The sequence below is a fragment of the Scardinius erythrophthalmus genome (genome assembly GCF_964197995.2).
Source record: "Scardinius erythrophthalmus genome assembly, chromosome: 18".
Lineage (NCBI taxonomy): Eukaryota > Metazoa > Chordata > Actinopteri > Cypriniformes > Leuciscidae > Scardinius > Scardinius erythrophthalmus.
This window is the reverse complement of record NC_138238.1, coordinates 20,680,167-20,698,349: the sequence shown is the minus strand read 5'-3', so window position 1 is coordinate 20,698,349 and position 18,183 is coordinate 20,680,167. Positions and strand designations below refer to the sequence as shown.

General features: G+C 39.4%; 1 protein-coding gene across 1 annotated transcript in view; it reads left to right on the top strand.

The window, feature by feature from the left end:
* Nucleotides 1-18,183, top strand: part of arhgap23b (Rho GTPase activating protein 23b) — a gene marked incomplete at both ends in the record, with an annotated part of 96,217 nt that overhangs the window by 57,309 nt on the left and 20,725 nt on the right. Inside the window, 4 exon segments of the mRNA XM_081391947.1 lie at nucleotides 2,182-2,334; nucleotides 2,414-2,492; nucleotides 2,612-2,685; nucleotides 2,783-2,872. Coding sequence (XP_081248073.1) covers nucleotides 2,182-2,334; nucleotides 2,414-2,492; nucleotides 2,612-2,685; nucleotides 2,783-2,872 — 396 coding nt within the window.

The window sequence follows — 18,183 nt, the reverse complement described above, 5'->3', positions numbered from 1 at the left end:
AACGAGGCACTCAAGACTCCAGTTGAGGAGATTTGTTGAACAAAAATGTCCATTGCTGTAAAAGAAAAGAAGGAAACATCTGATTAGTAATATCTTTACAAATTTAGCATGTCTTATACAATGTTTTTAAAAATAATTTTTATGCTGGCTCCAGTTAATTTAAAAAATATATATTTAAATAATTTTAATGAATCATTACTTAATAAAAAAAAAAAAATAGACTAAATAATTTTTAACAGCTTAATTAACTCTTGTTAATTCACAAGACTGTAAACAGAAGAAATGTTAATTTTGTGGATATTTTGTGGACTCTTTTTTTCAGAGCCGGTTTAAGACCAAATTGTACTTCAGTAACTACTTTAATTATCTTTACATAGTTTCTGAACGTAACTGAAGCAACACTTAACTGACTTCAAATGAACAATGACAGTTTTTGATAAGAATTGTACTGAGCTGGACGATGACACTGTTTTCTGCAGAAATGCTTAGCCAAATTGAACTAAGGCGCACACACCCAAATGTTATGTGTAACGTAACGTTAACGTTAGCATACGTTAACGGTCGCTAGTTCGACAGACGTCGACGTCGTCAATAATTCATAGTTCATTTCAACATAACTTCTTGTTGACTTTCTGACTTATTTGACTAACGTTACTTAACAAAAGGAAAGTTGTAATAAAACAGGGTTGCTCACCTTTACGCTCGCTCCTGCTTGAACCTCTCGTCCTCCTGTTGACGTAGTGATTTGAACAGTGTGGACAAAAGCGCGCGACTCGCGAGGAGGCGCTGGGTCAAAATTTCCAAAACAAACCCAAATGCTGGGTCATTGTCAGCTGATTACGGAAAAAATAACCCAGCAACATAGTCAAAATGCTCAACCCAGCATTTGGGTTTAAAAAATAACCCAGCATTTTTTAGAGTGTATGCTTATGCTTGGCTTAAGAATAAACAAATAAAATAAAAAATCGTAAATTTATCTCATGGATCTCAGCATGATGCAGTAGATGTGTAACTTTGATATGGTTATTTTACCAGGTTTAACTTCATATTGCCCATTGTGCACAGTTACCCTAAAGTTGCCACAGCCTTGGGCCCGTCATTGTTGCTTGCAGCTATATGTATTATTATTTTAAAATCGACTTTTTTTTACTTTAAGAATCGATGTTAATTAATATTAAATTGCTTTATTTTAGTCCTTGCTTATAGATGAGGCAGATGAGCGTTACCCCTTTTATTTCAGGCTCTCAATTAGAGCGTACTGCAGTTCCATTTTTCAACACAGATTTACATTGGAAAACTGTGGGGGCACTGTAGAGCTGCGGAGGACTCAGTGCGCCACTCTGTATCACGATACTCGCCTGCCAAAGCCATACGTTAAAATAATATCCTGCTCACTTTATGACTTAAAATATTCTAGAAAATCTGAAAAATATTTGTTGCACAATTCTAAACACATTTACAATTTATTATCAATTCAGCTTATATAGAGGTCTATGTTTTGGATGAATATATAAATACACCTGCCCTTACAGACAAGCCGTGGCTGGATAGACATCTTTAGTGGGTTGTACTGTTATTTAAAGTGTTTTTGGATTGTTCTGAAAAAAAAAAAAAGCTCATACAGCTTTTTACAGTAGATGCTATTGAAAACACAGCAAGTCTATCCCTTACAGCCTAACTTTCATACCTCTCATGGCCGTGATCTGAATAAGGTCTATTGGGCATGTTGTCACATTTCACATTTCACTGTTTGTAGCCTCTTCCGCCTTTGGCTTTTGGCTTGCTTAGTTGGGGACATTTAATTTAATATTCAACAATATTATTGATCTGCCTGCATTGACTGAGAACTGAACTGAGCTGGATGATGGCATCACTGTTTTCTCCAGAGCAGCTATATATATAAATTAACTATATTAATAACTTTACAACAAAAATTAACCATCACTGAACTTACTTAAGCTGGACTGTGACGCTAATTCTTTCGGGGTTAATAAAGAAAAAAGTATAAACTGTCATAATGAAACAAGACCACATAATTGTACTAGATGTGTGAAATTAATGTTGAAAAAAATAAATACTCTAAACCCGAGTGGATTTACACAAACTGAGAAAGTCAGAAAGTGTTACAGTAGGCTTTGCCCCGCTGTATAATGAACTTTTATTATATGCTTGTTTGTGTAGTTTGTCCCACAGATTGTGGTGACAAGCTGTCGTCTGGTGGAGGAGATGGGTTTGGAATATACTGGCATCTACAGAGTGCCAGGCAACAATGCCATGGTGTCTTCTCTTCAGGATCTGCTCAACAAGGGCATGGAAATAGACACTGCTGAGGAGGTGAGGTGGGAGTATGACAAAAAAAGACAGAGAATCTGCAGGGATAAATCAGAACAGGAATCACACTGTTTGTTTACAGAGATGGAAAGACCTGAACGTCATCAGCAGTCTTCTGAAGTCCTTCTTCAGGATGCTTCCAGAACCTCTTTTTACAGATGGTATATTCAGCTCAACTCCCTCTTTAATTCATTCACATAAAGCCTTTGAATTGTCGTCAGAGTTGAATGGGTATTGCATATATTTAAAAACACAGCTCACTGCTGCCCTCTACCTGCAGATAAATATAATGATTTCATTGACGCCAACCGTTTAGAGGATGCAGGGGACCGCTTAAAGACCATGAGGAAACTTGTATGTACCATCAGTTTATTAATTCAGTTTCAGCAAATTTGCATTTGCAGTCTCTTACCAAAGTTTTGTGATGTCTTTGGTTATGTTTGTCTTTTAGATACGTGACCTGCCGGATCACTACTACCACACACTGAAGTTTCTAATCAGTCACCTGAAAACAGTTGCGGACCATTCAGAGAAGAATAAGGTTCATGCTGTACTAGACATTGTTCTACAATAACAAAAACAAACAAAGAAACAAAAAATAAATAAATAAATTAGTGTTTCTTCAGCTTCAACTCTTTTGGCCCTAGGGACTTTTAGAAAAACTTTTACTCTAACTAGTTTATTTAATTTGTCCATTTAAACAAAGTCCAGCAGTGTATATACATATACTACCATTCAAAATTGTTACGTTTTGGTAACAATTTATTTGACAGTGTTCTTGTTTCACGTTACATGTAGTTACCATAGTAATAGCTACAAGCAGCAATTGAAGCAGCTTTTGAATGGGTAGCAACAGCAGTGCAGAGCCAGAAGAGCAAAAACAGAAATAGAGTATACATGAAAAACAGATAGGTTTAGAAGTACAGATGAGAATGAATTCAAAAGTAACATAAGTTCAGATGAGAATGAACACAGAATGAACAAAAAACACATTTCAAATCCAAGAGGAAGAAAGATTAGTACAATGCTTGCCTAGATAATAAAGAAATTGATGAAACAACATTATACACACTTTTATAAAGTTCTACTTGGCAAAAATTGAACCTACAATCTTTAGATCACACGATCATTGCGTATCACTGTGTGCCACTCGGAAGACATGCTTCACTGCCGGAGTTCAGTGAGAATTAACTTAAAATGAAGATTTTGTATATAAATGTTCCACATGTTGTATTCAATACATTAAGATTAGAACATTATCAGAAAGACACAATGGCTGGAAGAGAATCAACATTTGCACCATTTTGGGCCACAATACCTCTTGCGGTCTGGGCATGTGCCATACAGGATTCAAACTTGTGGCTTAGCAAGTTGCACCATTCAGTTGACGCACACTCCTCAGGCTTCTGAGGAGAGCGGTCAAGGCAAGAATGAGCCCACAAAGTATTACTTAGCATGTTAACCGATTAACATGCGAAGCTAACTTAACTGCTAATGTAGCTTATTTTTAACCAGATAGCTGAAGAGCCACATCGAAAAGAATGGCAACTGGTTAATATGCAAAGTTAACTAGCATAATAAAACAAGCACAGGGAAGGTCAACTTCGGAGAAGTATTTCTTGGGAACTTGTAATGAATATCAAAAATCCGTTCTGTCATTTCTTTTATTTCTTTTTTTATTTTTTTTTTTAATTTCGAATTTATGCAACAACAACAACAACAACAAAAAGCAAAAAAACATCCGTCAAGAAAATGAACTCAAGTAGACAAATCAAAATAATTAGAATAACACAATAAAAAAAATAAAAAATAAATAAAAAAATAAATAAATAATAATAATTAACAATAGTAACAGCCAAAAAACTTTTTAACCTTTGTCATTGTCCATTGCATATTCGAAAAGGAGTGGGAAGAAGAAAAAAAACTTATTTAATCCCACCCCCTATCCACAAATCAAAGCTTACAGATAATCGACCCACATTCCAAATATTCATATTGTTAAACCCCAAAGCAATACAAAAAGTACATCAATTTTGTAAACAATGAAAAAAAAAAAAAAAAAAAAAAAAATATATATATATATATAACTACTATGAAAGAATAAATTATAAATTTCAGCAGCTCAAGAAAATAATAATTAAAAAAAAGTAATAATAACAACACAATATAACTGAAGATAAAAGTATAATAACAACACAATATAACTGAAGATAAAAATACTCATTGATTATTCACCCCCTCTTCATCCCTGTATCCCTTGAAGACCATATCTTTATACCTGTTTTTAAACTTATTTATGTTTGGACATTGCTTTAATTCCTCGTTGAGACTGTTCCATAGCCTTACTCCAGAGCTCGAAATGCAAAAACTTTTCCTGGTTGTCCAAATCCTATTAGTTTTAAAGTTATGTGTCCCCCTTAAATTATAACCTCCCTCTCTCGCCCTGAATAATATTTGAATATTTCTCGGCAATAGATTATTGTTGGCTTTAAACATTATTTGGGCTGATTGATACTTCACAAGATCTGAGAATTTTAATATTTTTGACTGTAAGAATAATGAGTGAGTATGATCCCTATACCCAGCGTTGTGAATAATTCTTATTGCTCTTTTTTTGGAGACCAGATAGTGAATGTAATGAACTTTTGTAGTTGTGTCCCCAAATCTCAGCACAGTAAATGAAATATGGTAAAACTAGTGAACAGTACAACATGTGGAGTGATTTTTGATCCAGAACCTGCTTTACTTTGTTTAATATTGCAATTGATCTTGATTGTTTGGATTGTACATGATTAATGTGTGATTTCCAACTGATTCTTTCATCTATAATTACCCCAAGAAATTTATTTTCATAAACTCTATCAATTATAACCCCATCTATTTGTATGTTCACCTGAATATTCATATTGCAATTCCCAAACAACATTATTTTAGTTTTATTTAAATTTAATGATAATTTATTTCTATCAAACCATATTTTTAATTTGTTAATTTCTTTAGTGACATCCATTGCTAGTTGCTGTAAGTTTTCACCTGAACAAAATATATTTGTATCATCTGCAAATAATACCATCTTCAACAACTTAGATACTGAACATATGTCATTAATATACAAAATAAACAGTTTTGGTTCCAACACTGACCCCTGGGGGACACCACAAGCAATGTCCAAACATACTGACCTGGAGCTTCCAACTTCACAAACTGCTCTCTCTTACTTAAACGTACAGTATGGGATTTTTTCTCCACTAGGGGTCGCTAACCTCTTTACAATAACAAAGGCGTAGTTTGATGATGCAACACATGCTAAGAATTATGGATGTTGTCGTCAACGCCAAGCCGGCCGATCTAATAATGTTTATGGTTGACTGAATACATCGATGCTTTTATCATGACTGTGATATGAAGCAGTTCGGGATTGCTAAGAGACAGCTATCAGCTCCAAACGCGGCGTGAGTCCCGCGGATATAAAAGGAATACGGACATTTCATTCTACCGAACTACACATAGAATTACTACTCACAGGTCAGTTTATTAGACAAATTAAACTTGTGAGGTAACGCAGCGCTGTTTCACCTGGTCTAACGTTACACTAGCACACTAAACTGCATTTGAATGTGTTGAAAAGTATGTGTTAGTTTGTCTGTATGAGACTAACTTAGCAGTAAGCTAGATCAACATTAGAATAACATACAGATCATATTCTAACATTTTATCATTGTTGAACTAACGTTATATAACATTGATTAGTTTTATGTAAATGTGCTTACCTGTTTAATAAAGTACATGTAGAAGCGGTCGAAGTCTCGGACGTGGAGCTCTCGTTTATATACTGTCTATGGGAGCTCTCTGCATCTCGAAAACACCGCGCTGACATTGATTCTCGTTTTAGTTCTCCTTTTTTATCCAAAGTCTGCTTGCCATGGTCCATAATGTTTGAACAAAACAACAACAGCATGCAAATAGACATTGTGAACTCCACAGATGTCTGCGTCTGTCGCTTTGGTTAATCAGAGGGCTCTGCTCATAGCTCTGGTTACCATGGCACCATAGGCGGAAACCAGGGACAACGCGGATATGACGCCATTGACTGCGACATAACGGAAATAAAGACACGGTCCGTGTCTTCGAATTAAAATATTAATTTCTCTGGATTTAGAAGTTAATTGGAACTGTCGGGATAATGTAAATACACAACTTTAAAAAATATATAACATAGATATAGTGATTTTTTATATTTTTAAAGCAAAAAAATACATATTGTGCCTTTAAATAACTCCTCACCCAGTCTAATACAATCCCCCTGATACCGTACCTTTTCTAGTTTATTTATAAGAATGTCATGGTTAATTGTATCAAAAGCTTTATTAAGATCAACAAATACCCCCATTACATGTTATAAGGAAGAGATAGGATCCAAAATGCAGTTAGAGAGAGAGTTTTATTTCTTTTGAGAGAACAGCAAACAAAGTCTCTTCAAACAGGAACGCAGGTAAATGCAGATGAAGCAGAGATAAACTGCCTTTTCAAACAGGAACTCAGGTAGCTGCTAATAGTGCAGAAAAATAGTCTTTTCAAACAGGAACTCTGGTAGCTGCAATCTGTCCCGAGTAAACAGTCAACAGTCTTATAAGCAGGCATCCTCTCTCAACTCTCTTGTGCGTGACTGAAGGGCAGCAGAAATCAGGGAGACCGGCTAGTAGACTTTTAACCTCTAGTCTTCACGGGCAGAGCGTAGCAACGCACAAAAGTCTGTTCAGGGCGTTCGTCGACAGCGGGAGGGCTGGACACAATGTAGAAGAGAATATTAGTAGACAGTGTAACGACTTAGCTGACCTGAACCAGACTGTAGACAAGACTGCGACATGATATGACAAGACAGGAACAGCAGGGTTTGTAGATTGCCACCAGCATGATACTCAAACGAAATAATCCGGCAAATGGCAAGAAAAACAGGGAACATTAACCCTCTGGAGTCTGAGGTGTTTTCTGGGCCCTGGAGGTGTTCTGACATGCTCTGACATTTGTGCTTTTTTCAGTTATTTATAAACATGTTAATGGCAAAGGTGTAAATTCACTCTATATAGCACAAACAGGGCTACCAAAATATGTGATCACCATGCATGTATATTTTTTTATTTTTAAGAGAATAATGCTTATGCGTGGTTATTGAAAAAATAAAAAATGAAAGTTGCTGAAAGAAGACCTCAAAACTCATAATAAATATGCATGAATAAGACTTTTGAGAAATGGATGTTCTTCCTTCGAGTTCTGGCTTCAAAATTATGTGAAAATAGTCTTGCTTTATCGTTCAGATAAAACCATACATTGATTTAAATTGATGTAAAACAGGTTTTGCTTGGAAAGCCATTATGCGAGTGGGCGTGAACGAGGAGTGGTTTACACCTTGGAATACAAAATGTCCCACCCATTATGCATAATGACTCTGCAAAATTAGCCATTCATTCAGGTGTGACTCTGACTGACTGAGCCACAATGCAAGGACAAAAAATTAGAAGAAGACTTATATTGACCATTTAAGATTTTGCTTACATCTATCTTGTAAATATGTTTTGCTATTTTATTAAAAAGGTTACAATTACAACAATAATTAAAATTTCAACAATATTTCAAGTGTACTCTTTCTTTGTAAAAAAAAAAAAAGATTATAGGCCTACATTTTATGCCTATCTATGTATTCATTAGTTTGAATATAGCCAAAATTGGAACAGCTAACATCTTAGTTGATGACTTTATTTTATATATATATAAAAATTGCTAAACAAAAGCTTATTTGATATATATATTCAGTATATTCTACAGTAAAAACTGTACTCAAATCTAGTCAACAAAATGTTGTCTTTCATATTTCGCCTGACTGTAACGTTGTTTTTATGAAATATTAGGGCATATAAATGTTAATTTGCAGTTTAATACGTATTGCTTATACAAATAGCCTACATTTTATTTCAACATATTTCAGTCGATTTTTACTCATCTCAGTATAGTAATACAGTTTGCTAAAACATCATCATTCATTCACACACGCGATTTAAATTTAAACTGTCTTTTTGCGAGCTGTGGTAAACAGCGCGCATCTCTGCCGTTCATTCATCAAAAACAGAAACCCGATTCACGTGAGAAGAAAAAAAAAAAACTTACAGTATTCCTCAGCTCGCTCCTCGATATACCCGCACTTCTGAGGTACTTTTTTCATCAAAAGCTTATGTGGCAGTATATTCTACAGTAAAAACTGTACTCAAATCTAGTCAACAAAATGTTGTCTTTCATATTTCGCCTGACTGTAACGTTGTTTTTATGAAATATTAGGGCATATAAAATTGCAGTTTAATACGTATTGCTTATACAAATAGCCTACATTTTATTTCAACATATTTCAGTCGATTTTTACTCATAGTAATACAGTTTGCTAAAACATCCTCATTCATTCACACACGCGATTTAAATTTAAACTGTCTTTTTGCGAGCTGTGGTAAACAGCGCGCATCTCTGCCGTTCATTCATCAAAAACAGAAACCCGATTCACGTGAGAAGAAAAAAAAAAAACTTACAGTATTCCTCAGCTCGCTCCTCGATATACCCGCACTTCTGAGGTACTTTTTTCATTATTGTCATTGCTCACAGTGCTGCGAGACGGTGTTAAAGTAATGATCTGAATAAACTGATATGTGGGCGTTCACAGGTTTGCTTGGATTGCCTCATTCATTTGCGTTTGAATAGTGCGCGCTCTCCGTAGGCGGAGTCACATTACATTTGAATTAGCTCTAATTAGGTCGACTGGAATCGCTCTCTTTTAATACGGATTTCACAAAATGAGAATATTTGTTTTTTATATAAATTACTTCATTTAAGAGAAGAGAATTCAAGCTTCATGCCTGTGTGTCTGAATGCCTGTTTGACTGAGTATTCGCTGAGTTATTGTTCATTTTCGGACGCGTTTCAGAATGGACGACACTGGCAGATAGAAGGCAGAACTCGCATCACGTATATTTTTCTTTATTTGGCAAAAAGCACAACACTTTGTTTTTATTGTGAGTATACACAAAAATAATACACATTTAACAGAATCGATTGATGTACAAAACAAGCCTAAAAGATAAAAATTAATATTTTTATTTTATTATTTTTTTGCACTCATACGGAAAAAAACGAGCCTATCGCGCCGGCGCGATAGCCGACCTCAGGGGGTTAAACAGCAAGCAGGCTAGAGGAAAGAACAGGTGAAATGAATCAGCGAGATGACAGCTAATGAGAATCAGCTGAAGGGGGAAAGGGAAAGAGAGAGGAATAACCAGCATTGACCAGCAGAGGGGGGAAAAGGACAGAAAAAGCCAGAGGAAGAACCAGACTCATGACAGTGCCCCCCCCCCCTCAGTGAGCGCCCCCTGGCGCTCCCGAGGAAGGGTCCTGGCGGCTCCGGAGGAAATCATCAACGAGAGAGCGGTCCAGGATGTCCCGGGAAGGAACCCAACTTCTCTCCCCAGGACCGTAGCCCTCCCAATCCACAAGGAATTGATGCCCACGACCACGACGACGCATATCAAGAATCTTGCGTACAGTGTAGACAGACGTGCCTACGGCATGAACAGGAGGAACGGAAATACGAGAAGGGACGCGCACGACTGACTTAATGCAGGAAACGTGAAATACTGGATGAATGCGCCGGAGCTTGGGAGGAAGTCTCAACTTAACCGTGACGGGATTGATGACCTTGGAAATCTGAAAAGGTCCAATAAAACGAGGAACCAACTTTCGAGACGGTGCCTGAAGAGGCAAATTGACAGTGGAAAGCCACACTCTTTGACCACACACATACCTAGGGCTCTTGACACAGCGCTTATTAGCATTTCTTAGAACACGAACTCTAGAACGACATAGAGATGCTCTCACCCGTCTCCAAGTATTCTTGCAGCGTCTTATAAAAGCCTGCACGGAGGGAACATTGGACTCTGTCTCTTGTGAGGAGAAGAGGGGTGGTTGGTACCCCAAACAACAGTGAAAAGGCGAGAGCCCAGTAGCGGAGGACGGAAGAGAATTGTGAGCATATTCTGCCCAGGGTGCTCGACCCACGAAGAGGGATTCCGAAACGCTCGACCCACGAAGAGGGATTCCGAAACGCCAAGCTACGTAACAGACGACGGATTATCTGGTTAGCGCGCTCAGCCTGCCCGTTGGTTTGAGGGTGGAAACCAGACGAGAGGCTGACGGATGCACCAATCAGACGACAGAACTCTTTCCAGAACAGGGATGCGAAATGAGGTCCCCTGTCAGAAACGACGTCAGAGGGAAGCCCATGATTCTTGAAAACGTGAGATACCAGAACTTGGGCTGTTTCCTTGGCAGAGGGGAGTTTTGGAAGCGGTATAAAGTGAGCGGACTACTGTCTACTACGGTTAAGATTACAGTATTACCAGCCGAGGGAGGCAGGCCGGTAATAAAGTCAAGCCCAATGTGGGACCAGGGACGCGACGGAATAGGAAGTGGTCTCAGAAGACCAGCTGGCGGAGAGTGACCTGACTTAGTCTGAGCGCAAATTGCGCAAGATGCAACGAAGCGACGAATATCGTGTTCTACAGTGGGCCACCAAAATCGTTGACGGACCGAAGCCAGTGTGCCCCTAACGCCGGGATGAGCAGTTAATTTGGAAGAGTGAGCCCATTGAAATACTGCCGAGCGAGCGGAAACCGGGACAAAAAGGAGGTTCTTAGGTACATTACGGGACACGATTGAATAAGACAGAGCACGTTTAACGAGTCTTTCAATGCCCCAAACGGCGGTGCCAACTACACGGCCCGGAGGAATTATCTCCCGAGGCGTGGGGGCGGCATCCGTGGGGTCGAAAAGACGAGACAAGGCGTCTGGCTTGACGTTTTTAGAGCCAGGTCGATAAGAAATCGTAAAGTCGAAACGAGCGAAAAACAATGACCAGCGAGCCTGACGCGCATTAAGTCTCATGGCAGAACGGATGTACTCCAGATTCCTATGATCTGTCCAGACTACAAACGGGACGGACGAGCCCTCTAACCATTGTCTCCACTGTACTAAAGCCAGACGGATGGCAAGGAGTTCACGATCCCCCACATCATAGTTACGCTCCGCAGACGAGAGGCGGTGTGAAAAAAACGCGCACGGATGAACCTTATTATCTGAGTCTGAGCGTTGGGAGAGAACCCCCCCAACGCCCACCTCAGACGCATCAACCTCAACAATGAACTGTTTGGATACATCAGGGGTCACAAGAATAGGAGCAGTAGTAAATAAATGCTTTAACTGATCAAAAGCCCTTTGAGCCGACTCTGACCATTTAAAACTCGACTTGACCGAAGTAAGAGCAGATAACGGGGCGGCGACTTGACTGAAATTGCGTGTAAAGCGTCGATAAAAATTGGCAAATCCAAGAAAACGCTGTAACGCGACTCGAGTCTCGGGAATAGGCCATTCAGTAACGGCTTGAACCTTAGCGGAATCCATGCTAATCCCCTCCGCCGAGATAACAGAACCAAGAAAGGTGACGGAGTGGGCATGAAACGTACACTTCTCTGCCTTTACGAACAGACGATTCTCCAGGAGGCGCTGGAGGACACGGCGAACATGCTGGACATGAACTTGAAGAGAGGGTGAGAAAATCAGAATATCGTCTAAGTATACAAAGACGAAGACATTAAGCATGTCTCTCAGTACGTCGTTGATTAATGCCTGAAAGACTGCCGGTGCGTTGACGAGGCCGAACGGAAGAACCCGATATTCAAAGTGCCCTAGAGGGGTATTGAAAGCGGTCTTCCATTCATCCCCCTCTTTAATGCGGATTAAATGATATGCGTTGCGCAGATCTAATTTAGTGAATACTCTCGCTCCCTGTAAAAGTTCAAACGCGGAAGCCATAAGTGGCAAGGGGTAACGATTTTTAACAGTAATTTCGTTAAGCCCCCGGTAATCGATACAGGGTCTGAGAGAGCCGTCTTTCTTTTTTACAAAGAAGAACCCCGCACCTGCTGGCGAAGAGGACGCGACAATAGTACCGGCGGCTACCGAATCTGACAGGTAACTTTCAAGCGCCTTACGTTCAGGACCCGTTAAAGAATACAATCTACCGCGAGGTGGAGAAGTACCGGGTAACAGATCAATACTGCAATCATAGGGACGGTGAGGAGGGAGAGAAGTGGCCCGGGACCGACTAAAGACCGCCCTCAGATCGTGATACTCCTCCGGAACCCCAGTCAAATCAGCCGGCTCCTCCTGCGAAACTGAGACAGGGGAAACAGAAGGGTTAGCGGATAACAGACAATTGACATGACAAGACAGACTCCATGAAAGAATATTATTACAAGACCAATCGAAGTGAGGATTTTGTCTGACTATCCAGGGGTGACCTAAAACTACCGGGGAAAAGGGAGAATGGAAAACTAAAAAGGAAAGAGTCTCATGATGGTTTCCTGAAATAGTGAGAGCTAAAGGAATAGACTGAAGGTCGATACTGGGCAGGCGACTACCATCTAAGGCAAAAAGGGGTGTGGTCTGTTTGCGGCTCCGCAAAGGAATACCTTGTCTGCGAGCCCAAGTTTCGTCAAGGAAATTTTCCTCAGCTCCAGAGTCAATTAACGCTTTACAAGAAACAGTGGTACCAGCCCAGCTCAGAGTAATGGAAACAGTTGTGCAGGACGAGGACGAGGAGGTCATAGAAGTCGCGCTCGCCAGTACCCCCTCTTCTACTGGCAAGCGTTGGCTTTTACAGTACAGCTCGAAACAAAGTGGTTGGCAGCTCCACAGTACATGCAAAGGCGATTAACAAGACGTCGTTCTCTCTCCTTAGCTGAGATACGTAGACCACCGAGTTGCATTGGCTCTGGAACAGGTGTGGAGATGGGCGGAGTGGGCGCTGCCACAGAAGCAAAGGGTAAGGAGTCAGCGCCTCTGGAGCGGCGACGAAGATAAAAACGTTTCTCCACCCGGATAGCGAGATCGATGAGTGGATCGAGACCAGTAGGTAGCTCGCGGGCAATTACCTCATCTTTGACATGAGCACTGAGTCCCTCCAGAAAGCGAGCCGCAAGGGCTGTCTCGTTCCATCCGCAGGTGGTCGAGAGTGTACGGAACTCTATGGAGTAATCCACCACGGATCGTCTTCCCTGGCGCAGGGAAGAAAGCAAGCGAGAAGCCTCTACACCGTGAGCTGAACGATCGAATACCCGCAACATCTCGTCCTTGAAGGTGTCGAAGCGCCTGGTGTATTCAGCCTCAGCATCCCATGCAGCCGCTCCCCAGTCACGTGCACGCCCAGTCAGAAGTGAGATGACATAAGCTACCCGGGCTCGCTCACGGGCATAAGTGACTGGTTGGAGGGAAAATACTACCTCACATTGTGTGAGGAACGAGCGACATTGAGTGGGCTCTCCACTATAGCATGGAGGATTATTAACACGAGGTTCCGGTGTGTCAGGCGATCTTGGAGGTGGCGGTGGTTCTCTCCTGATCAACTGGACCTGGGTGGACAAATCAGTTAGCTGAGCGGCCAGCGTCTCGACCACGCGACGAGTAGCGGTAAGTTCCTCATCGTGTCTTCCTAACATAGCACCTTGCAGTTCGACAGCAGTGTGGATGGTTCTCTCATTCGCTGGATCCATCAGTGTGGCCGGATTATTCTGTTATAAGGAAGAGATAGGATCCAAAATGCAGTTAGAGAGAGAGTTTTATTTCTTTTGAGAGAACAGCAAACAAAGTCTCTTCAAACAGGAACGCAGGTAAATGCAGATGAAGCAGAGATAAACTGCCTTTTCAAACAGGAACTCAGGTAGCTGCTAATAGTGCAGAAAAATAGTCTTTTCAAACAGGAACTCTGGTAGCTGCAATCTGTCCCGAGTAAACAGTCAACAGTCTTATAAACAGGAATCCTCTCTCAACTCTCTTGTGCGTGACTGAAGGGCAGCAGAAATCAGGGAGACCGGCTAGTAGACTTTTAACCTATAGTCTTCACGGGCAGAGCGTAGCAACGCACAAAAGTCTGTTCAGGGCGTTCGTCGACAGCGGGAGGGCTGGACACAATGTAGAAGAGAATATTAGTAGACAGTGTAACGACTTAGCTGACCTGAACCAGACTGTAGACAAGACTGCGACATGATATGACAAGACAGGAACAGCAGGGTTTGTAGATTGCCACCAGCATGATACTCAAACGAAATAATCCGGCAAATGGCAAGAAAAACAGGGAACATTAAATAGCAAGCAGGCTAGAGGAAAGAACAGGTGAAATGAATCAGCGAGATGACAGCTAATGAGAATCAGCTGAAGGGGGAAAGGGAAAGAGAGAGGAATAACCAGCATTGACCAGCAGAGGGGGGAAAAGGACAGAAAAAGCCAGAGGAAGAACCAGACTCATGACATTACATAATTTTTATGATCTAAAGCACTTGTAATTTCCTCAATTGATTCTATTATTGCCATAGATGTAGATCTATTTATTCCATACTGACTGTCCATACTGACTGTCAGTGAGTAACTGATGTTCATCCAAGAATGTATCTAATCTGTTGTTAAAGACTTTTTCAAGAATTTTGGAAAATTTTGGAAGTAAGGAGACAGGTCTGTAGTTTGTGAAGTGGTGTTTGCTCCCATTTTTATACAGAGGTATGACTTTGGCTATTTTAATTTTGTTTGGAAATGAACCAGTTTGAAATTATAAATTACATATATATGTTAATGGTTTTGAGATCTCCTCAATGACTTTTCTCACTATAGTCATGTCAATGTCATTGTAATCAGTAGACTTTTTGTTCTTGCATTTGCTCACAATTTCCAATATTTCATTCTCATCCACTGGCCTGAGAAACATTGAGCTTTGATTTCTCTCTATTAATTTATTACAATGATCTTCCGATGACCCAGGATCAGGGATTTTTCCGGCTAGGTCAACTCAGGTCCCACATTTACAAAAAACTGATTGAAACTGTTGGCCACTTCATCCATATTGTAATTTTCCTTATTGTTGTCAATAAAATACTTATGTCTAGGACTATTTCTTATAATACTATTCATTGTGTCCCATATTCCTTTAATATTGTTTATATTATTATTTATTTTGTTCTTATAATACTCCCTCTTGCAGGCCCTTATAATTTGAGTTAACTTATTTTTATATTTTTTATATTTGTTTTCTTTCTCTTTGGTTCCCCATCTTATGAATTCCCTATACAGTGTATTTTTCTTTTTACATGCGTTCTGTATTCCGTTTGTGATCCATGGGCAATTTGTATGTCTTAATTTTCTGCTATATTCTTTTATTGGGCAATTGTTGTCATATACATACTTAAATAGTTCCAAGAATATGTCATATGCCTTGTTAATGTCTTTTTCCTGATATATTATATCCCAGTTTTGTGCCAACAGATATTTTTTCAGTCTGTTAATAGATTCCTCTGACCTCACTCTTCTAAATTCTGTTTGCTTGTCGGGCTTATTAATCCTATATTTGCAATCATAAACTGTGAAAACTGGCAGATGGTCACTGATATCAATAATTAATAAACCGTTCACTGTGTTGTTCTCAATATTATTAGTAAAAATATTGCCAATCAGGGTGGCACAATAAGATGTAATTCTACTTGGTCTAGTTATTATCGGAAATCCAGTTATCAGCCACAGCTGTCATATTTTCCAGCACCTTAAAGTTCAGAGTTTTATCTACATATATTGCTACTCCTCCTCCAAGTTCATAACCATCCAGCTCAAAGTCCATCCCTTTTTCCGAGTTGATCCATGTTTCAGATATAGCTATGTTAAATGGTTCTGAAAATCTATGTAAATAATCCTTAATGTTATTAAAGTTGGCATACAGGCTTCTGCTATTGAAGTGGATAATTGATAATTTACCATTTGATTTAATCATTTTGTTGTACAGATCATCAGTGTAGTATCTGCAGTTATTATTGATGGTGTAGAAGAAGTTATTGTCCGGGTCTTGTGAGTTGTAATCAATGTAATCAAATGTTTTCAGTTCCTGCTGGTCTTGATCATTGTTCATCATAGATCTTAGGTCATCGTCTTCAAATGTAAAAGAATGAGTTCTTTCCACGTGTGTTATATGACTGAGTGTAGCTGTTTGTTACCTTGCAATCCAGATCTTGATCGTCACTGATACTTATCCAGTTCCTCCAAATTCCTGATGACAAGTACTTTGGCTTCCTCTGGTGATCCATTTAGTTTGATGAATATTTTACAGTTTGTAATCCAAGTATTTTGAATTTTCTTCTGTTTCTTCAAGTAGCGTGCTTTTTTAGCTATGTCGGCGTTGTGTTTTGTGAGGTTCTCGTTGATGAAGACTGTGATGAATTTCTATGCGGCTTGTTTCAAATATCATATGATCAGATTTTGGACAAAATTGGACAACATTTTTAGGAGGAGTAGCAAAGAAAACGGTTTCATTTACTTCAATACCTTTAGGAGATGCTGTTGATCCGTACCAGTTTTTGTGCCGATATGTCAAATTTATGACAAATTTCAAAATGGTGGCCCGATGGTTCGTTCGATCCTGGCAAGACACCTGAACTGCTCTCCTTGTGTGTTTCCATATGTGTGAACACAATTCAGCAGCAAGCCAAACTCCTTTCAAATAAAGACTGGAGCCAGGGTGTACAGGTGCTGCTCATAAAATTAGAATATCATCAAAAAGTTGATTTATTTCAGTAATTCCATTAAAAAAGTGAAACTTGTATATTATATAGACTCATTACATGCAAAGTGAGATATCTCAAGCCTTTATTTGTTATAATTTTGATGATTATGGCTTACAGCTTATGAAAACCACAAAATCAAAATCTCAGAAAATTAGAATATTACATGAAATCACACAGTAATTACACAGTAATCCCATGGTCATTGAACCAGGTTTTGGTTCTTTTGGCAGTGTGGGCCGGTACAAATCCTGCTGGAAAATGAAGGAAGCATGAAGTGCTCTAAAAATGTCCTGGTAGACGGCTGCGTTGACTCTGGATTTAATAAAGCACAGTGGACCAAAGTCCTCTTTTCTGATGAGAGCAAATTTTGCATCTCATTTGGAAACCAAGGTCCCAGAGTCTGGAGGAAGAATGGAGAGGCACACAATCCAAGATGCTTGAAGTTCATTGTGAAGTTTCCACAATCTCTGTTGGTTTGGGGAGCCATGTCATCGGCTGGTGTTGGTCCACTGTGCTGTCCACTCAACGCAGCCGTCTACCAGGACATTTCCAGAGCACTTCATGCTTCCTTCAGCAGACAAGCTTTATGGAGATGCTTCCTTCATTTTCCAGCAGGATTTGCACCGGCCCACACTGCCAAAAGAACCAAAACCTAGTTCAATGACCATGGGATTACTGTGTAATTACTGTGTGATTTCATGTAATATTCTAATTTTCTGAGATTTTGATTTTGTGGTTTTCACAAGCTGTAAGCCATAATCATCAAAATTATAACAAATAAAGGCTTGAGATATCTCACTTTGCACGTAATGAGTCTATATAATGTACAAGTTTCACTTTTTTAACGGAATTACTGAAATAAATAAACTTTTTGATGATATTCTAATTATATGACCAGCACCTGTAGTTTTCAAAACTCCTGATGTTTACTCCAATATGCTTCAAAGGAGAGTGAAACTATCAAAAACAATACACAAATAAAGTGCTTTTAGTAAACAGAATACAAAATATATACACAATATAAAGGCTAACAGAGCAGAGTTACCAGTTGAGCAAATGATGTATATAACAACACTGAATTATTAGCAATATAGCAAAGGAAATAAAGTAGTGACGTTACATTTGACACTGAAGCTGTTACAGAATGTAATGAATCATGCGATCA